Here is a 23153-nt window from a genome sequence, read left to right on the forward strand (position 1 = left end):
ACTAAAATAATAATCAATCACAAATTAAGAAACTCAGCTATTAAGGTAACTCAACGATATATTCGGTATATCGAATTTAAAGTTTGAATTTGGTGTTAAACCGGAGATGTAAAAAAAAAATGCAAAAAAACAAAAGTTTTCGACAAAGGTTCTCGAACCTTTGAAACTTTTGAAAGGTTGAGTGTGGCCAGTATCACTGCCCAAAATACTCTAAATTAAATAAGAATTTATATCCATATTTAAATTAAATGACTTAATTATATTAATTGACTCACATTTTCATATGAATACTAACCACTATTGTGGCTAAAAGGTAATGCAGATGCAGAATGACTTCCAAACAAATAAAGCAAACTAATTAGATTGTAAAATCTAGATCCCTTTTCACATCCCTCTTAAAATAAATTTAATTATTTAAATTTTAAGAAAATGCTAAAACGATGCTTTGGACAAGCAACAACCGATATATGGGAAGTAGGAAATCGGCTAACAGAACGGACTCGAATAAATTAATACTTTTTTGCCGTTTCAAATATTTTTAAAAAAATGTAAAAAATATAAAATATTTTTTACTGTAACAGCAACAATCGTAGTATAAATAAAAAAAGAGATGTGTCACGGAATACTCGATTAAAACGAAGATGAAACCGAAGGAACAAAAAAATTGCACCTAACATTACTTCTCATTACATTAGCTTTCTGCCAGTCTGTTCAGTTATATGCATTTATTATAAAGCGATTGTTTTAATATTATCAAGACATTCCAACTTTTACTATAATATGCACCGATAGTTCGATACGTATTCTGCTCTGGAGTAATCATCGGTTAGTGCAATCGATCAATATCAATACGATCTTTGAATAGCTTAAGAGGGCTATTCGTACAATATTCAACCTAAGCTTCAAAATATATAGGGACAAGACTAATACTCGAGGAAGAAGAGCGTCTGACATCTGTTACGAGAGTAAACTTAGCCTTCAATACAGTTTTATGACATTTGATTCTATATCATAATTTATATCACATTATTATTGCATATTATTAATATAGCAGGAGCTATTGAATTTACTTTATTATATACTAGCGGTCGCCCGCGGCTTCGCCCGCGTAGATAACGGTTCATAATCAGTCTTCTAATATCCCTACTGCTGAGGCACGGTCACATTTGAAGAATAACTGCAACCGGCGCTTGGATCTATTGTGATAAACGTCAAATTCGTGATCACAACACCTCAGCCAGACCAACACTGCCAAGAATCTGATGAGGTTCTTAGGGTCGGAGGCCATTATGCCCTCTAAGGACCGGAGTGGCCGTTCTAGGTGTTTGGAGTGGCCGTTCTAGGTGTTTGGAGTGCCTCTTTAACACAACAGGGCAATCGAGCATGTGGATGTTATAGTTATTATACTCTTTTTCAGCTAGCATGGGTTCGGTGACAGCTGTCAACCACGTATTATTTTTGTATAATCAGTGGGGATCATTAGTATTCTTGGTATATGAGCTAATTCACCAGCTGCAGGGCCGGTGATAATCTTAGCTACTATTAAATTATCTTTTAGCTCCTTTATAAGAAGTCTCGTGCCATTACACATGTTGGGGGGACTTAAATTTCTCAGAAGCATTATCGGCGTGCCAACTTTTAACGACAGTTCATGGGGTGGTAGCCCAGCGGGGTTCAGAGAATTTAAAAATTCCTGCGGGTAGTACACTGTGTCCTCGATGTTAGTGACGGTGTCTATGGATTTATAGCACTTAACTTCACCCGGTACTATTAAATTGTTTATTTCGTTGACTGTTTCATTCCTGGGAGAAACTATTGCTCTACAACACAGCCAACTAAAATCATATTGATGTAAGTTTTCGATGTCAGGATATATAGCATCTATCAGACTATCTAAATTATGGACTATTAGGCCTAGAGACTCATCCAAAGTAACCGCATAATCGATACCCAAATTTAAAGATGGAAAATTTGCTTCTCCAAGTTTCAATAGCTGTTGTGAAAAATTGCTATGCGTATTTCCATGTAGATGAGCTCGCAAGTTGGTGCGCAACTTCAAATGTTGAACAAATGTCCATAGGTGAAACGATTTTAAACATGAATTCATAATATCTGCTCGCGTACCTCTGTTGACGACTGGAAGAGTTTGTCGGAAATCTCCAGCAAATACAAAAGTGATACCACCCATGACATCACCAGAGCTTCGAAGGTCTTTTAAAGTACGGTCTACGGCCTCCACATAAGCTCTATGACTCATGGTGCATTCATCTCATATTACCAACGACGCGTCTTGCAGTAACTTTCCAAGAGGCCCATTTTTCCGAATAGAACACGTAGACTGTTGATCTAAAGATACGGAGAGCGGGAGTTTAAACGTAGAGTGAGCAGTTTTTCCATCGTTCAAGAGAGTTGCAGCAATTCCTGACGAAGCAACTGCAATCGCTATCTTCCCTGATTGCCGTATATTAGCAAGTATCAAATTTGCGAGAAAAGTTTTTCCGGTGCCTCCTGGTGCGTCCAAAAAAAATAATCTCCCTATGTTATTGTTCACGCTGTCCACATATTATCCAACTATTATCTACATAAACTTTTCTTAGTGATGAAATAATTTATTTTGATAAGGATTAGTAGCATGAGTAAAATAAACGCGTTTTAATGTAGCCCAAAAAAAATTCAATTTTTTTAAAATAAAAAAATGGTTGTTGTGCTTCACCCGACATAGATAGGTATAGTGTGTCGCAAACTTTTTTGTAGATATTAATGAGATCTACACTTAATTAGAACATTTTATAGTTCTATCTTTTATAGATTAGGCATCATACGCAAAAAATCAACTATTTTGGTAGATTTTTCCTTTTTTGTCCGAAAAACCCAATTATCTTGTGGAACTCTTCTTCTTTTTCAAAATAAAATTTAGCCTATATTATGCGGGACTAAGTTAGCTTTCGAATGGTGAAATAATTTTAAAAATCGGTCCAGTAGTTTAGGCGGAATACGCAAAAAAGCAACTTTTCTGGTAGTTTTTTTCCTTTTTTGTCCGAAAAACCCAAAATATCTTACGGAACCCTATTTTTACCCAAAATAAAATTTAACCTATGTTATGCGGGATTAATTTAGCTTTCGAATGGTGAAAGAATTTTTAAAATCGGTCCAGTAGTTTTTGAGCCTATTCATTACAACCAAACAAACAAAGTTTTCCTCTTTATAATATTAGTGTAGACAATTATTATTGTAATTAATTGATCAATAATTTGTAAAACTGTAATTAATATTATTTTATATGGCATAGCATTTAATACTGGCATGTAACACTATTTCTTATTTTAAATATGATTGAGCTGTCATTAAAAAACAATGACTATAGCGTGGGGCATTCTAAAAAAAGATAGAGACATTGAACCATCATTGTAAAACGATAATATTATTTTGGCCATCCCGAACTACTGAAATTACACATCTTAAGAGGATAAATACTCACACGGTGATTGATAGATTTGATGTATTAATTAACAGATGCAATGGAATAAGTAAAACGACTTTTAAGAATGTACCTATAAACGACTAAATGTTGCCCTATATAAATAATTTATCAGGCTAATTTGAAATATTACGTCCATTTCAGACCATTCTGTTAACTACATTTGTGGCTCAACTTTCGTGGAGTCGATTCACCAGACTGCTCATTGATCTTACTCTCGAACAGGCTATTTTATAGATCTTTCTATATTATTTGTCTTATCTTAAAAAATATAATTTTATGTTTATTGACGAATTACAGACATTATATTTGTGGTTTTCCATTTTGAATATTTTCTTTTTGGTCTTAAGTTGATATATGAAAGCGCCATCTTTTGGTGATTTTTAAAGATACGGATTGAATAATCCTGTCTTCGTGAATAAATGGTTGTAGGTACACACTAATTTTCATCACACAATCGGTCGAACCGGTTCACAGATAATACATATATACTGAAAAACCGGTTGAACGATGTACAAGAAGAACCAACTCAACGAACAAACTAAGACACCAAAGTTTATACTATTCTATATTACATACATACAGTATCCATGCGAAGTAATATGTAAATAATAAGGTTAAACTTATTACCTTACCTTATCAAATAATATATTACGGAGACATAATACATTAGCTTTTAAAGTATTCTAACCGCGAGTGTTTGTAATATGTAATATACGCTCACAGTCTTTTAAATTTTAATACTCAAACAGCGCTGTTGTCATAACAGCGAAACATTTGTACGACACTAGATGTCGCTACAAAGCCCAATTTTATTTAATTTTTATTTTAAATATCCAAATTGAAAATTTAAAAAGTAAAATCAAACTTGGAAATTTATAAAGTAAAATCAAAGTCATAGTCAATTTATACTATGCATAAATTTATTCGAGATCACAATTTTGCACTGGCAATACTATGTGTATTATGTTAAAGTTCAAAAGCAAGCGTTAAAATTTTCTCTGCTCAAACTCAATCTGTATATCAAATAGATTTATCATTTTTATTGTTTTTATTCTGATCTGAGCTTGGCTTGTGTTACGGACACTGTTATCATTGCTCCTTTTTTATTGATATTTGAGGTTTTTTTACGGAAACAGCCTGATACTCCTCCATTGATCAACTTCGTCATTGTTTTTAAGTTGATAGTGATGGCGAAGATAGCATAATATATATTAGAAGTAGAAGAAACATAATATGTAACAGATAGTAGAAGAAGGTAAGTAATACATTTTGCATAAGACGATTGTCATAGTCCCGTCACTTATATAAAAAATATCAGTGCATTTTATTTCCGCCTCTTCTTGCTTACTTTCGGTACAAACCCTTTTTTCCAATTAATGTTTTAAATATATATTTTTTAATTATTTCATTTAGCCTTATATTTTGTTAATGTTTGTTACAAATAAGTTTGTATAAACTTATAACTAAATAATGTTAACTCTTTTTTCATTAATATAATGTTTTACTTTTTTACCTATTTTGAAAATTTACATCAGTATACTTGGTATATTATTCATTTAATTTAACTTTAGTGAAAGAATACTTAAGATAGATGAGTAATTAAATAACTTTTTTTAAGTCCAAGGGATATACACTGTTTATATATAAGACTTTTTTTATGAATGGAAAGATCATTGGTAAAAAATATTTGTTTTCAACCGACTTCAAAAAGGAGGAGGTTATCAATTCGTCTGCATTTTTTTTTTTTTTTTTATGTTTGTTACCTCATAACTTTTTACTGGGTGGACCAATTTTGATAATTTTTTTTTTGTTTGAAAGGTAGTGCTTCCCGTGGGGTCCCAATTTTTTTTTTATTTTTTTCCGATGATGGTATCGGTATGAAAACGACATAAGTCTTAAATTTGCATTATGTATATGCGCGACAAATAGATGAATAACTCAAAATCACGTTAACCAATTTTGATGATTCTTTTTTTATTATAAAGGATATACTTCAAGGGTAGTTTGGTGAAAGTTTGGTAAGGTTCTGACTACAGGATTCATGACAAATTAAGGGAACGGGAAGGAACGGAACAATTCTGAGGAGCACGTTAGCAATACTCGGTCGAATCTTTTATTTATGGGTTACTTGGATATTTGAATCACCTTCCGGAACGTGGTTATGTTCATGTAATTGTCATAATCGAATATTATAATCAGCTAGCTACCCACACCGGCTTCGCTCGGGTGCAATACTGATACTAAATATACCTACTACAGAATTTGCTAGGAACGACATCACATTGCATACTTCTAAAATTGTCAGTGTTTCTTTAGTATGGTGTTCATGTATTATATACATAAACCTTTTCCTCGAATCACACTATCTATTAAAAAAAACCGCATCAAAATCCGTTGCGTAGTTTTAAAGATATAGGGACAGAGAAAGCGACTTTGTTTTATACTATGTATTGACGGAACTCCTAAACGGCTTACAGTTAGGGTGCGATTTGGGGCAGAATTTCTTTCTGTCTTTAATCAAATTTTGTGTATATGATGTGATGTCATATGATGTACGACATAGCATACGAACAGCTCTTTTGCAAAGTTTTTTTACTGAGGTCGATTACAGCTCATTCGAGGGTGGTACCTTGTAGTTTATGCCGCATGACGTATTAAAGCCGCATTTTCAAAAGTCTATTTTTGCTTTATTCGAAAGTTTCTTTTGAAATTGTCCCTGAAGTAGTTTCTGATTAATATAAACGGCACGCTTAATCTATCCATATTAAGAAAAAAATGTTAGTCTACATCAGTTTCACTTAAAATCAAAAAATAAATAAAATTTTAACAAAAAGAAAAACCGACTTCAAACAAAACAGTATTTTAAAACAAATTAAAATGCACTAAAAAGTAATAATAATAATTGCATATTTAGCATATTTTTGAGAGTCCTCCTAGGTAAAATGAAATGAAAAATATTAGACTACTTAAAAGTCGATTTACGATTATATAATGTAGTTATAATTATTGCTATATTTGTAGTCGGTGTCAGCCAACCCTATACTATACCTATCAAAAAACAATACGAGAATACTTTAAGAAATGTTTCTTACAAATTACCTTTTATACGATATTATACTGGGTCAATCAAGAGGCTCGTATCGCTTCTTTCTTTTGATTGTTGAATCGTGTGCCTGTGGCTGACACCGGCTCCAAATATAACAATAACTATAACTACGTTATATAATCGTAAATCGACTTTTAAGTAGTCTAATATTTTTCATTTCATTTTACCTAGGAGGACTCTCAAAAATATGCTAAATATGCAATTATTATTATTACTTTTTACTGCATTTTAATTTGTTTTAAAATACTGTTTTGTTTGAAGTCGGTTTTTCTTTTTGTTAAAATTTTATTTATGATTTCAGGTACTTATAACAAATCAAGGCAATCATAATCTTAAAGAGACTAAAAGGCTCAGACAGGAGATATTGGATTTAACCCACAAATGCAAAAGAACCATACTGTTATGATAATATCATGTATGTATAAATAAAATACTGAACAATGAAATAATATTCTGCTTAGATTAATTATTCTTTTCTTTAAACAACTTCCCTCGAAAAAATTAAAATAATTATAATTATATGCACATTCACATACTCTAAGAAACGCCATCTAGTGGAGATGACAGGTGTATAATAAATAGCTGATTCGCCAGTGTCGCCTCTATTACAGTCTATATGTATTATATCTATGAAGCGCCATTTTCCAACTTAGCATGCTGTCCTTCATAGCGTCATCGAGTTGAGAGAAGCGGCGCGGGCGCGGTTTATTTAGCCTAAGCTCTGAGTCGTGACTAACCGAAAGTTGTACCCAATATAACTTGAACCCCATTTCATATGTTCGACTACCTTGCTGAGAGTGCAACTTATATTGAACTATATCATCAGTTTTTTTAAACATTAGCAGTCAATAAAAACCCGTTTTACAGACTATAGTTAACAAAATCAACTTGAAGACATTTATGCAAAAAAAAAAAAATTAATACTTCAATATTTCTTTTTTTTTTTAAATTGACAAATTCTAAAAATCACGTTTTTGTAATCTTTTGCGTTTATTAATACTTCCAGTACATTTTTTTTCTTAAATATCTTCTATATACAGATTTCGATCAGTTACGATTTTATTATATGTATGGAAGTTAGAAGTAGATAAAAAATAAAATTATCAACAAGTAACAAAGTTTAAATTCTTATATTTATATTATATTAAACCACATATAACAGAAAGAAATGTTAAAGGACTTGGATTTCACTTTGGATAATCACATAAAAAACGTGACATATATTCACTAGTTCCCTATACTGGAAGCCGCGTAAAACTTCGTCCTAACTAGTACATTACGTTCAAAATGTGATTATTAAGCCACCAAAGATGTTAGACATCTTAAACGTGACTTCTCCCGTGCCCAGTTAGCTGACTCAACGTCGGAGAGCTGATGAAGCGTGTAAATGTTTATGGTTGGATGGATATTGGACTCGAAAATGGCGTAAGGGTGATAAAGGCTAGCGCTAAACCATTTAGAAGGATTCCCTGGGAATGCTTTGGATCGAAAGGTTAATCGAATTCGTCTCAAGATTCATGTATTGAGTCAGTTTGAACCAAACGTCCACGTTTATAAAAGTGTTTCAAGAAATAATAGGTAAGTACGTATTTCTTTGTTTTTTTATTTCGTTACGAATCTCTTGCTGAGCTAAAATCAGTTCTAAGAATCGTCTGCGTCGTAATGGAAGCACATGTTTACTTTGAACTCACAGAAATTAGCACTAATTTTTTACTTACAATTTGTAAGTAAATTTGCTAGAAGTGTCCAATCTATACATATAATAAAATTGGTGTGTCTGTTTGTAACATTAAAATAGCCCTTTTTCCCCATGCATATGTATTTATACATGGTACATATACCAAAATAACATTATTTACAATTTTTGTCGGTCTGCCTGTCTGTCTGTTTGTGGCTTATCTCTGGAACGGCTGGACCGATTTTAACGGGACTTTCACTGGCAGAAAATTAATAGAATAGTGAGTAACTTAGGCTACAATAATAATTATTTCTTGTTTAATTCAAAAGTGTACAAGTTCGCGGGCACTCCTAGTTTTTTAAACAGGTATGTCCTCCGGCGCGATGACAACGCTGCGTAAAAATACAATACGATAATAATTATAATAGATTTAAAATATTATTTGCAAGTTTACTTATTTTTTGTACTCCGGGTTTTTTTTATTTTTAATGTTACTTTTATTGGAGCAGTAATGCAAAAACGTTCATTCGCCGGACGAATAAATTCAAAACACAACAAAACAAGACTTTGTTTTTGTCGGATCGGTTCGCGGCCTTCATCACGTAATCGTTATCATTATCATAATTTTTGTTGATTCATTCTGATATTTCGGATTAGTAGTTACGGTTTTTTATAAATTGTAACCGTGACTTGCGATATTAACTGTAGTAATAATGGGCTCACTTCGATAACATCGTATCAATTGTATGATCAAATACAATCGCAAGACAACTAACTATAAATATATACAACCGAACGGTGTAAACACTAGTGAGGTGTAAATTGTGTTGTTGTGTTTTGTTTTTAAAATAACAAAAGATTTTAATTGAATCAATAGTGTGTGAATCATTAAAAATCATCGTGTTATTTGTTTATCGTGTTATTTAGTGGAAGTGTAAATATTAGTAACAAGGTATTTAAATAAATTTTATTATGTATGTTTACGTATAGTCATAAATATATTATTTATAAATAAACAGTGAGAGTGACATTTATAAACTTGGAACACCAGGTTTCCGCTTTGATGGATATTCGATAATACGCTATTTGACTTGTTTTTAAAATCCATTTTATATTATTTAGTAGAACTTAAGGAACCCAGTAAAGGTTGTGTTTTTTATTTCTAGTACATATTTGCCGAAAAATTTCATATTTAAATAGCGCGCAAAAACGCTACTTGGACAATATGGCACTGCAATGAGTTCGGTGACGTCACTTTCTGTGTTCTCACTGTGGTACATATAGTAGAAAAGCAATGTTTACAAGAAAGTGACTTTATCATAAGCACGGCCAATCAGAAGCGTTTTGTGTCACGTGACAAACGTTTGAAAAAATGCATTTTTATTTATGGATTTTTGAATAAATTAAGTATAATTTTCAAGTTTCGTTAATAAATAATCATTTTTAAACTCAATATACACTTATTACAATAATTCACAATTTATTTTTCGCATTGTCAAATAGCCTATTTTGGTCAAGGTTAACGCCATAACAAACCTGTTTCAAACATCACTGGATATTATTATGATTATTTTGTAAACGAATACATCAAGCACATCTGCATAATACTTTATATTAAAATCTGTCACATGTGAATTACTGTCTCGAATAAAAAATATAGAATAATAGCTAGTAGCTTGCTAAGAGGCCTAGCTAAGGGGTTTCAGGCTTGCTAAAGTATATTGTTTATTATTATTTTTTATGATTATTTAAATCCACATAAACATTGTTTATTATCGATGTTTAGCTTGTTGTATTATAAAAAAAGGCTTAGTGGAATAAGAGAAGACAGTTTTGTTTAATATAACTATTTATTGTCAGTTTTAAGACTAAAAATACTGATAGGTTTTTCACAAGTTGTTACAAATGTAGGTCATAAACAGATCTGTATTTAGTTACTGTATAGTTATTCTATGGGTACTTACGTGCTTACTTCATTGAAATCGACATTTAAAGTACGCAAGTATTACTTTAAATGACGATTTCAACTCCGGAGTAACATTCCAAGGGGTCAATAATAATTAATGTAAACTACATTAAACGTAAGTACAAGTTGCATTTAAGCAATAACAAGAATTTAAGATTTACAATTCTCAGAGGTCGGTTGAAGCAGGTTGTATAAAGTTTTTATCAAACTTCAAAACTCCCTTATTAATAAATTCTGAAAACATCTATACTGTTAAAGAATATTCAATAATAATATTCAAGCACAAATTAAGGAACTCAAATATTATGGCAATTCACAGATATATTCAGTATATCGGATTTAGTTTGAATTCGCAGTTAAACCGAAGAATTAAAAATGGAAAACAGTTCGAAAATGAAAGTTCTTGCTTTGGAAGGTTGAGGTAGTGTGACCAGTATTACTGCCAAAAATACCCTAAATTAAATAGGAATGATATCCATATCTAAATCGACGAAATAAATATTCTATTTAATAAAAGCCAATTATAAGGCACAATAAATCTGTCATATTAAATTGCTAACTTTTTCATACGAATACTAACCTTTATAATGGATGACAGGTTATAAATTGCTCTGAAACGATGCAGAATGACTTCCAAACAAATAAAGCAAATTAATGAGATAGTAAAATATAATTGTAATTATTATTTCATATACATCTTAAAACAAATGCAATTTGAAATAAAACTAGTTTTAACGGATATGAATCGCATATATTAATTATTTTTAACATCCCGTGGTTTCGAGCACTTTACAGAGTTCGTGGTCACGGGTAGACTCCAACGGGTAACAGTCTAAGTCCGTCAGTAATTAATATACGCTATTGAAATCCGTTAAAACTAGTTTTATTTAAATGCAATTTATTTTATTATTTAATTTTTAAGAAAATGCCAAAGCGATGCTTAGGATAAACAACACCGATATACGGGAAACGGGCCAACGTCACGGATTAAAAAAGTTAAAATTTTAAAAATATTTTTTTTACCGTAACAAACTAAAAATAAATTTCTCTCCTTCTGTTATAAATAATTTCTCATTGAATAAAAGAGATACGCCGTTATCCGTCAGACCATAATAAATATTTACAGACATAGCTGTTATTTGTTATATAAAATAAAACAGATAACCAGATATTGTCTGTAGGTATAGTACGACACAACTTAGATGTAGCATCGGAAAATTCAATAAAACCGATCAAATCAAATCAAAATAAACTTTATTCAAGTAGGCTTTTACAAGCACTTTTGAATCGTCATTTTACAATTAAGTGAAGCTACCACCGGTTCGGAAAGTAGATTCTACCGAGAAGAACCGGCAAGAAACTCAGTAGTAACTCTTTTTTATAATTTAGAAAATACAAAGTCATGTTCGTTAAATACAATTATTTATTATATATCCTGCTTGGATATCAACAGGTATTAGCTCCACGCTTTTTTATCATCTATAAAATCTTGTACTTATTGAATAATATGCTACCGCCGATTTAAACAACCAATAGAAATAGCTCTCTATCGCGCCATTCGACGCTATTCGTCGTTATAGATTATTGCGTTTGTGTAAAGATCATATTCAAATAAGAAATAAATATTGATAATTTGGGATAGCATACTTTATTCGGATGAGATCGGTTTTACGAATTTTGCCAATGCTACATCTAAGTTGTGTTGTACTATGATATATTATCGTTATCTTAAAAATTCGTCGCGTAGAATTAATGTATGATGAATAGATTGTAGGTCTGATAAAATAGAACTCGATTTAATAATGCAGCATTTATTATAATTGGGATGATAAGTGACATCCGCTATCATAATTAAACATATGAATTCCATCAAAATTACAGTCAGTCAAGTCAGGTTTTTATATTTCACGAGATGGGAAGTGATTTCACACAGAATAGCGGTACTAACTGAGTTTGACAGTGAATATTGGCACAGCATTTTGTTGTTATCGTATATCATATAAGTATGTTGCACATCTTGTATCTCTGATAACAATGGCCCATTCAGTCCGAAAACAAACTTCTGATTTTGATACGGATAATAAGTTGGTTAGAAAACTTAAAAGTTTATGTTGAATTTCATAAGAAATTTCTTGATTGAAATATCTTAAGCTTGTCTTATAAAAATATTTTCTTAGGCTTATTGATCTTCTATACCATGCTATAAATAACACCAGTGAACGGTATATGTGCTTTATTTGTGTTTATAATAAAAACATTTTGAGAAATCTGCATGTGTCAAATTTCACCAAATTCCGTTGAATCCGCCAACCTGCTTTGGAGCAGCATTTTGGAATATCCTACTAGCCTTCTCAGAGGGATAAGAGACTTTAGCCCAACAATAGGAAAATTACAGGTTGCACATGTTGTTGTCAATCTATATTGGAGTTATTTTAGGAACGAGGCCGGCTTTTGTGCATCTGTCTTAAAAGTGATAAACTTTGTGTTTACGTGTGTACTATAAAGAGTATTGTGATTTGATTTGAACTCCAAGATCTTTTCGAAAACAGGGGACCAGCAGTGTAACAATAACATTCTGTTCCTTATTTTTTACAGATGTCGAAATGGCCATTATTTTTGATGTCAGTTGTATCTACGCTATATTTATCGAATGCATACAAAATCCTTCTTGTAAGTCCATTGCCAGGAAAGAGTCATTCGATTTTAGGGGAAGGGGTGCTGAATCACTTAGCTCGAGCTGGCCATGAGGTACTTACGAAAGTTGACAATTTTTTCATTTACAATAAGATTATTTTTTTCTTTTATAATAAATGAATTTTAATGTTTATATTCTGTTTCTATATACGTTCCTTTGGCAATCATCCGATTGTAGCATTGCATTCTTTCCTTGGATGTTTTACATTCAATGTAGACGTTCAACGAATATGACCTATAATCGAAGCTTGCTAGACGCTTATAAATGTGGTGACTTTAGATATTTTCATATTGACAATTAAATTATTATTTTTTATATTCATTTAAGGTAACATATGTAGCATCCATCGTTCCGGACAAACCTATGAAAGGAGTGACTGTTATAGACATAAATGGTCATGTAAAATTGCATAGTAAGTAATTCATGATCACAATTTAGAAGATTAAGACTCTGCTTTCAATAATAATTTGAACTAAAGCCATCAATAATTATGTAAGTGTTAATGTAAATATTAACTGAGAAATCACTGCCTCGCAATAAAACGCAATTGAAATACATAACCTTTGGAATAGAGCTGGAAGACAGAACAATCAAATGAATCGATCAAATTGAAAATTAAGCGTACTATGCGTGTGCAATATATGTCGAAAGTATTGAAGTTATCAACAGAAACCTATTGAATACAAAAAAATTTCTACCTAACAAAACCGATGCTAGATACTGTAGCTGTAACTGCACCTACAGATAGTTACTTAAACTTTTTATCCATAAAAGGAACATGCATATTATTTGTCAAGTAAAACCTTGATACTTTTCTTCTAGCTCATCTTATGAATTTGAAATCAATAATGGATAAAACACATAGAGCAGATTTATTAACTGTTTTACCTTCTATGGTGAATATGAGTAGAAATGTTACAAATAATGACGCCGTGCAAAAACTTTTAGCAGATAAAACCCAACAATTTGACGTCGTTATTGCTGAATGGATGTTAAATGAAGTCTATGCTGGGTGAGAAATATATATTTATCTCGGATACAATTTTCAGGAATGTCAAAATAAAATTTAAATATATATTGATAATAACTTAGTACTAAGTTATTCCAGTCATTTCCAAAAAAACTTTCAATTTTCAAGTAATTTCTTCTTCTATATTTAGAGTCTATCGGAGCCATCCATATCTTTAGAGATCTAGTGATAAGTCAGTAATTCCTATATTGATCGTTACAACAATTAATTGATGATATTGTATTCCAGATTTTCAGGTGTATTTAACTGTCCATTAATTTGGTTTTCAAGTGTAGAACCTCACTGGATGGTCTTACAATTAGTAGATGAAGTACCAAATCCTGCATATACTGTTGACATCTCATCCGGCAACGTTCCACCGCTAACTTTTTCGCAACGTCTTAAGGAACTAAGTCTTCAAATTTTTGGAAAACTTATTAAAACTTTGTAAGTAAAATTGTAATACAATATAAAGTACTACTTATTTTTACTTTTCAAATTAAATTTTAATTTGTTCGCACAGCTACATTGATGGCATTGATCAGGAAATTTACGAAAAGCATTTCGTGCCGCATATTCGCAACAGAGGTTACCCCGTACCGCCTTTCGAAGAGTTGAGATATAATGCTTCGTTAGTTTTGAGCAACTCGCACGTCTCAATGGGTGTCGCAACACGATTACCACCAAACTATATTCCGATCGGAGGTTACCATATTGATCCTGTCGTCAAACCATTGCCGAAGGTACTTTTTAAAAAAAACTTATTTAATGTTATCTCTTTTGAAAAAATAACTACTATTACACGAGATACTGCAAATTAATTATTTGACTTCATTTCATTTTATTAATAAGTTTTCAAAATTCTTACTAATTTTACAAAGGCGACATTTTTTTTTGTATGAATGTTTGTTAATCTTTCACGAAAAAACTACAAAGTGGATTTTAACTTTTATCCATTTAACACACAGGCTATATTGAAAAACAGACTGTGTGAATGACTGACTACATACCCCTAAAACATGAGAAAATCGCCTTGGAAAACTAGTATATCATAACTATTATTTTGTCAATAGGATTTACAAAAAATCATAGATGACGCAAAGCATGGATTCATCTACTTTAGCATGGGATCTAATTTGAGAAGTAAACACTTACCCGCCGAAGTGAAGCAGGACTTACTAAACATGTTCGGTGAACTAAAACAAACTGTTCTGTGGAAATTCGAAGAAGATTTGCCCAACCTACCAAGCAATGTACATATTTTAAAATGGGCCCCACAACAAAGCATTTTAGGTAAAATAATTATACATTATAACAAAAAACAAACTGTTTTAGAAAAATAATTAATACGTATGTTTGCATAGTAATTTTCTTCTAAGAATCAAAACCGTATCAAGATAATAAATACATGTTTAGGGCTTTGCGCTACTCCGCCAAATTGCGGTTGTTCCGGTTCGAAGGGCGTGTGAGACTGAAGGTACAAAGGAAATAAAAAAGATTGATGGCGACAATGTGTGAGGCCGGTGACCACTTCCACCAGTGGACAATTTTCCCGTTTTCTGTCCGTTTTCATAAAAAAAAAACTCGTTATTTATATTAAACCGGTGTGTGTGTTTTTCCAGCTCACGAAAAATGTCTTCTATTCATCACGCACGGCGGTCTGCTCTCAACAACTGAGTCAATACATTTTGGAGTTCCTACTATCGGTATACCAGTTTTCGGTGATCAATTTATAAATGTGGCTAGAGGTGTGAAAAAAGGTTATGCTAAGAAAGTAGACTTATCATATACGATGGCCAAAGATTTGAAAGTAGCCATTCAAGAAATGATTAATGATTCAAGGTCAGTATGACAAAGTTATGAAATTATCATTCGTGTACTTTATTCATGGATATTTCCTTAATTCCTTGTTTAAAAATACAAAAAACTCTCAAGCTAAATATTAAGGGTTTTTTTTATTTTTCAGATACATGAAAAAAATTAAGGAGTTGTCCTTCATATATCATCACAGAACTGTTTCCCCTGGTCAAGAATTGGTCCACTGGGTGGAACACGTCATAAAGACAGGAGGCGCGCGGCATTTACGCACTCATGCAGCAACGACGCCCTGGTATCAAAAAGTCTACTTGGATCTTGCGATTGTTCTGCTGATTATAATGATCGCTACAAAATATTTGTTCAGATATGTGTGTTGTTCGAATGGAAAGAAAGTATCAGCTAATTATATGAAGAAGCAAAATTAACGCAACTTTCCAAGATATAATGTTCGTATTTGTTAATATTGTAAATCGGAGATAAGGCCATAATTGGCTAATTGTGACAAAGGATTACTAAAAGAAGTCTGAAATCGAAGAACTGGTACATAATAAGATCAATATATTAATCTTATTATGCACCAGGAGTTCTTCGCAGTGTATGATCAAATTTTGTCGAATTTATGACAATTTGCAGCTGATCTTATTACCCGCTCGTTTCGCTGGGCATTAGTCGCAGTATCTTTTTTTTATTTTGTAATTCATTTTTATAAAGGAACAAATCAATAACATGTGAGTCCTAATTAAATTCCTAAAAATTATTTAATTTAATATTCGTCGTCTATTTCATCTTTTTCGATGCTGTTCGCGATAGGCTTTTTCATGACACCCATACACTTATTCGTCAAGATCACATCTTCTCTTAGTTGAATCCGGAGATAGATGATTCATGAAAATGTTTTTGTTGGTGTAATCTGGACGTTAAGTTGATTGTACCTTATTATTTATCTTGCCACCATTGCATTCAAGATTTATGTAGTAACTAGTTTTAGTTCATATTTGTATATATTTAAGCATTTAATGTTATTAATTCTTATGTTAATGAACTATATTATTATTTAAATGTCATAATTAAAATATTTTTACTATACTCTGTAGAAGTTTCAGTCATACCGACACGTCCTCTTTTATCCGGTTTATCAAATATCGATGTTATTACATTTACAACTGTGTTTATACTTAGGAACTTACGTCAAAGCATCTCGTCTTGTTTGAGCATATTCGTGCCTATGTCTTAGACTACCAGCGTACAGTAATGGTAGTATTCCTCATTGTCCACAGCAGTTCATTTATCATTCGATATTGTATCTCGTAAATGCTATATACTCTTTATAACAGTTATTAAATACGGGGTATTTAGCATTTTTTATTTTTATTCCGTGGAGCTCGATATTTCGACATTATCTACGAATGTCTTGTTCCCGAGACTAAAGTTTGCGGGTAGATGTTGACAATGTTAGAAGTGTCTATATCGGACTACCTCCTTTCTCGTACGTTTGCTGCGTAAACATCGGTCACCACTACTATAGTTTGGTAAGGAATACATTGGTAAAGAATATTATTATTCAATGGAGGATTATACAGACGATAAAAGCGTGAAATGAATACTTGTTAACTTTCAGGCAGATATATTACATACTTATATAATTGTGTTTAGCTGAAATAACTGTAATTTTAAGTGTTGAAAAACAGTGACTCCGGTTCTTCTCGGTAGAATCTACTTTTCGCATCGTTGGTAGCTTAGCTTAATATAGTTGTCAAATGACGATTCAAAAGTGCTTATGAAAGCATACTTGAATAAAGTATATTTTGATTTCATATGTACATTTGTAATGGTGATAAGCCAGGTCTATTTAGTATTTGTTGTTGAATATCAAATGTAATTCCAATGATATCGGATTTCCCTCAGGTCTGAATAACCTTGATATTAAAATATAAATTAGATTATGAGTATGTACTTTTGGCTACAATAGGTATAATTTCAAAGTATTCCTTCATTTTCAAAATAATACAAAATATAAGTACAAGTTAGGGACTGGTTTGAAAATTGTTCTACCGAGGTATGCCGATAAGTACCTAAACTCAATTATGAGCTATGACGCGATAAAAATGTAAATCTAATTGACTTATCGATGATAAGATCATAAAGTTATTTGCAAAATTAATCAAGATATCAAACCGCGTATATATGTCGATAGATTTTTTTTTTCTTATTAAAATGCAATCAAAAGTTGAAAATCGATCAGATGTCAGTTAGCGGCATTTCATTTGTTGTATTACGGCTGTATTGTGACCTATCTACTGGAATATATATCTTTAACTTTAGAAAATTATGATAATTCGAGTAATATTCTGTACTCATATTTTGATTTCGTACCTGAGCAATCGAATTCAGCATTGATGTCAATGGTGAAAGTTCTCCCCGGGGTCTGTCAAGTACGGTCCCTCAAGGGTCTGTCCTTGATCCATTTATCTTCCTCATTTACATAAATGATCTACCGTACGATTTAGATAAAAAGCACAACATAGTATTGTTTGCTGATAATACTTTTTGCTTACTCCAAATGTTATACGTGTATATCTGATGTACAACAAAATGTTATACTTGTAGATCTGAAATAAAAATAAAATAAAATATTGTGAATATGTATTCGGACCTGAAATAATCACCGGTTACTGTAACCGATCAATACGATCTTTAAGTTTTATAAGAGGGCAATTCGTACGATGTATTCCTTAGGCCTCGAGTTATCGTGTATAATAAGACAATATACTCGAAAAAATGTTTGGGAAACTTCATCAATAACGTTACCCAAAATGTGCATTTATCTTGCTCCGTGTACACAAATGTAGATAGTATAAATGAGATTAGTATAAATGTAGAATAGTAGATATTCCAAAAACTTTTAAGCAATATAAAGATATCACTATTTTACTATTGGAATTGGTATAGTAAAAAATAAAAAAGTCGTTTTATTATACATAATATAAATATTTCTCCTAAATAGCAACTCTGAAGGAAAGCCCCAGTAAAATATTGCTTGTATAAAATAAACAAGCGTCTTTCAAATAATAATTTATTATAAATTGTGAGACTATAATAATAAATATATACTTGCTTGAGTTCGTAGTGCTGAGTTCAATATAAATTGAATTGAATCTTAGTTTTAAATAAAAGTAACTTAAAACGACCATATAACCACCTTAGAAATTTGAGCTATACAAAATATTAACCATACCTTACCACCAATGCGCATCCGACTTTTGCAACGAAGATATTATGTTCCTTGCCTCTAAAAGGCTATTTGACAATGCGAAAAATAAATTGTAAGTTACTGTAATCCGTGTATATTATGAGTTTAAAAATGGTTATTTACTAGCGAAAGTTGAAAATAATACGTAATTTATTCAAAAATCCCTAGTTAAAAAAGCATTTTTTCAAACGTTTGTCACGTGACAGAAAACGCTCCTGATTGGCCGGGCTTATGATGAAGTCACTTTTTTGTAAATTTTGCTTTTCTACTATATGTACCACAGATTAAAATACATTTATATTTTAAATATTTAATATGATATTTTATGGCATATATGTACTAGAAATAAAAAAAACAACTTTTACTGGGTTCCTTAACTTCTACTAAATAATATAAGACGGATTTTAAAAAGTCAAATAGCCTAATATACCGGCTCACTCAATCTTTCAAAATATCTGATTATTGGGTAGTACTTACCCAAACAGGCTTGCATAACTCTCAACTACCTGATAGGATTTAAATGTCTTATTTAAACTACGAAAGGACTTCGTTAAACAAAATAACCGGGTCATAGTAATATCTTCGTCACGACATAAAAATGCTCAGCACGTAAAGGAATGGCCAAAATGTTCGCGGTGACCGATGAATTTATTTTTCGCGATCATATCATAAAGGCTGCATATTCTCTTCTCAGCTTGTGTTCCTATGAATAGTAAAACATTATTGATCATGTAAGTACAACAAGAAAAAACATTATAAGGCAATCATGTTAATTTAAATTATAATGTACTGATTGGTGTGATGTTAATAGTTGTATAAAATCCAGCAAAAACGCTTCACAACTATATAATTTCCTTTTTGATATTTTTCTTATTTTGAAAACACCACATGTACCCAGTCTACTTTATACATTTACGGATGGCGTATGTTGTTTATTATTTTGAAAACGTTTTGGAGATTCAACAAATTTATTATTATTAATCTCCATATTAATAAACAAACCACACAGCTAGACTGCATTAATCGTGAGCTTATAATTCAACCGAGTTCTAGCTTTAGACTTGTTTATATTAAACACATAGAATATGATTTTTTTTTCCAAATTAGATATCTGTTGTGTAAATTGATCTGAGTGCGATTTGAACTATCCCCACACTTCAATTATTCATATGGAGGGAAAATATATTGATTAAACTAAAGGAAAAACATCTAAGTTATGAGTCACATATACACAGACATAGCAGTACATTCTAAAAGCACTAGGTACTTGGAAAATGGTTAATATTCCTTACAATAACAATATCTTTAGGCAATGGTACCACACAGTGTTGGGCAAATTTTAATTGCAATTAAAATTAAAGATTAACAATTAATTAATTGTTAATTGTTACTACTACAGTTAACAATTAATCAATTGTAATTGTGGAAAATCACAACTAACAATTATTTAATTGTTAACTGTATTAGTAACAATTAACAATTAATTAATTTTTAATTGTTTTGTTAATTTTAATTAAAAATAACAATTAAAAATACTGCTGTAAAATATAAAGACTTGAGCGAAAACGACGACTTGAAATGTTTTTGTTTTATACCTACGCTGAAGAAATATTTATCAATGCAACTTTATATTATATAATATAAAAATAAACACTTTTTTTCTGTGGAAAGAGACATTTAGAAAAAATAAGCTTAAAACTTAGAGTCTTTGACCACATTTTTATTCGTCTGAAGTCTAATACTTATAGCTTAATTTTCCTAAAAATTTACTAATTACATTTTGATGTATAAAGTTAATTGTTAGTTTTAATTGTTTTATAAAACAACTAAAAAAGTTAATTGCAATTATTTTAATTGTAAGTTGCAATTGACATACGTTAATCAAATTAATTTAATTGCAAGGTGCAATTAAAAGTGTAATTGCGATTAATTTAATTGTAATTAATTTAATTGCAATTACTTTTTTAGTCAATTAATAAAATAATTAACAATTGCTTGATTAATGCCCAACACTGGTACCACATAGTATCAAGTGTTCACCTGCTAGTCTGAATAATAAATTATAAAAAAATGACTCCTAAGTTGCATGGACCTTTGCTTGAATATTAATAAATAATAATAGTAAATATTTAAATGGGTTTTAACAAAATACACATAATTTAACATGTAAGCCTTATATAATAAAAAAAAGAATTATTTGTGGAATAAGAAGACAGTTTTGATAATATTACTTTTTAATTTCAAGACCTCTGACTCCATACTATGTTATACAAATGTAGGACTTAATTTAGTACTGATACTAAAATTTAGTTACAGTAATTCTATATCTAAGAATGCCAGCCATCTAACTAAGAATGTTATGCCAGCTAGACACAGCGTGGGTCACTTGGGATAAAAGTTCATTTGAAAAATCAATCAACTATTAATTTGATTAATTGATCTAATTTAAAATTATTACTGCCGGTTAAATTATTTTATATATTTAATAGTATAGTACACCATTCGCTAGGCAGGTGCAAACTAATTTTTTATTAAAATAAAAGTTGGTACATCACCGAACTTCCAATCACATTTCGAAGACTAATAGTTAAGGGAACAGGCATGCGGTCCTTGGAGAAGCACCATCAGCTATCTGGACACACTGGACCACGAAAATGCAGCCGTCCACAATTAATACTTAACTTAAGATATCAAATCAATATGATGGGTATAAAAAAACTCCTGTAATACGAAATATACCTACAGGTTTAATAATAAGTTAATACCCAAAACCTTGAACGAGGGATGTAACGAATGATTTACCTTCTGGAGTTTTAAAGTCCTGCTTACTTTAAATGACTATTTCAGCTCCGGAGTAACATTCCTATGGGTCAAAAAACACTGTAAACTACAAATAAAACATGATTACGACTTTTCAAAATGCAAATCAACGCATTTAGGCAAAAACAAGAATAAGCAAAAATAAGACTTACAATTTTTTAAGGTCGGTAGACGCAGGTTGTATAAAGTTTTACACACTTCGAAACTTGATTAGTGATACATTCTGAAAAGATATTTGCTATTAACGTACTAAAATAATAATCACAATTTAGGTTACTCAACTATTAAGGTAGGTAACTCACCGTAATATTCGGTATATCGAGTTTAAAGTTTGTAAACGAAAGTTCTTGAAACTTTGAAAGGTTGAGTGTGGCCAGTATCACTGCCAAAAATACTAAATTAAATAGGAATTTTAAAATCCATATTTAAATTTATGAAATAATTATGGAATAATTATTTTATTTAATAAAAGCAAATTATAAGCCAAAAGAAATCGGTCATAATAAATTACTGTAATTTTAATGCGAATACTTACCATTATTGAGGATAATACGTAATAAATTGATCTGAAACGATGCAGAATGATTTCCACACTAATTAAGTAAACGAATTATAAATTTTAAGAAAATGCCGATGCAATGCTTTAGACAAGCAACACCGACATATACAACAACAGCAGTCAACCAAAATTACATGCCACTGCTGGGCTTGATGGCCTCTCCCCTTGAGGAGAAATTTTGGAACATATTCCACCACGCTATTTCAATGCGGGTTGGTGAAATACACATGACAGAATTTCTATGAAATAAGACACATGCAGGTTTCCTCATGTTTCCTCCACCGCCAAGCTCGAGATGAATTAGGTATAAACACAAATTAAGCACATGAATATTCAGTGGCGATTGGTATACCAATATATGGAAAGTAGAAACTCGGTTCACAGCACGGATTCAAGTGAATTGACACTTTTATTACGTTTTAAATATTTTTTTTTAAATTATAAACATATTTTTAATGCCTAATTTTAACTGGTACATTACGTTCAAAATGTGATTATTAAATCACCAAAGATGTTAGACATCTTAAACGTGACTTCTCCAGTACCCGGTTAGCTGACTTAATGTCCGAAAATATTTACTCGTATATGAAGTACGGACAAAATGACTTGGTGTTTTGTTTTTTAACCATACTTTTTTATTTAATTGTATTAAAATAAGTCTCAATCGGACAAAATGACATACTAATTATTAAGAACGATTTATTTGTAAATAAAACGACATGAATAGTTTGGTTTTCTTTGAGACATCAGCACACGACGCCACTCCAAAGG

General features: G+C 31.2%; 1 protein-coding gene and 1 long non-coding RNA gene across 5 annotated transcripts; one reads left to right on the top strand and one right to left on the bottom strand.

Moving 5' to 3' along the window:
- Window positions 1-4491: 4491 nt before the first annotated feature.
- Window positions 4492-16310, top strand: LOC124538969 (UDP-glucosyltransferase 2-like). 4 transcript variants are annotated; one of them, XM_047116258.1, is made up of 10 exons: window positions 4492-4736; window positions 6889-7002; window positions 12827-12979; window positions 13254-13338; window positions 13749-13938; window positions 14185-14382; window positions 14459-14678; window positions 15009-15228; window positions 15558-15777; window positions 15902-16309. In XM_047116258.1, exons 3-10 carry the CDS (start codon window positions 12827-12829, stop codon window positions 16176-16178), a joined length of 1563 nt encoding a protein of 520 aa, XP_046972214.1. In that variant the 5' UTR covers window positions 4492-4736; window positions 6889-7002; the 3' UTR covers window positions 16179-16309. The 4 variants fall into 4 exon arrangements, with proteins under 4 accessions (XP_046972214.1, XP_046972213.1, XP_046972212.1 ...); XM_047116257.1 differs by lacking the exons at window positions 4492-4736; window positions 6889-7002 and adding an exon at window positions 8912-9217; XM_047116256.1 differs by lacking the exons at window positions 4492-4736; window positions 6889-7002 and adding an exon at window positions 12024-12171 and having other exon boundaries at window positions 15902-16310.
- Window positions 16311-21806: 5496 nt separating this feature from the next.
- On the bottom strand, window positions 21807-22192 carry LOC124538688. The gene is made up of 3 exons (XR_006966990.1): window positions 22126-22192; window positions 21976-22046; window positions 21807-21890 (listed from the first exon to the last, which is right to left on the bottom strand). It is a non-coding gene; the product is annotated as an uncharacterized LOC124538688 (long non-coding RNA).
- Between the last annotated feature and the right edge of the window lie 961 nt (window positions 22193-23153).

Source organism: Vanessa cardui, chromosome 21 (assembly GCF_905220365.1).
Source record: "Vanessa cardui chromosome 21, ilVanCard2.1, whole genome shotgun sequence".
Taxonomy (NCBI): Eukaryota; Metazoa; Arthropoda; class Insecta; order Lepidoptera; family Nymphalidae; genus Vanessa; species Vanessa cardui.

Bases quoted from the DNA above. Each gene is read 5' to 3' on its own strand.
- LOC124538969 (XM_047116256.1), top strand. From the start codon at position 12,091: ATGAATTCCATCAAAATTACAGTCAGTCAAGTCAGGTTTTTATATTTC. The intron at 12,980-13,253 runs GTACTTACGAAA...TATTCATTTAAG, and splicing joins TAGCTCGAGCTGGCCATGAG to GTAACATATGTAGCATCCAT. The intron at 15,229-15,557 runs GTAAAATAATTA...GTGTTTTTCCAG, and splicing joins CCCACAACAAAGCATTTTAG to CTCACGAAAAATGTCTTCTA.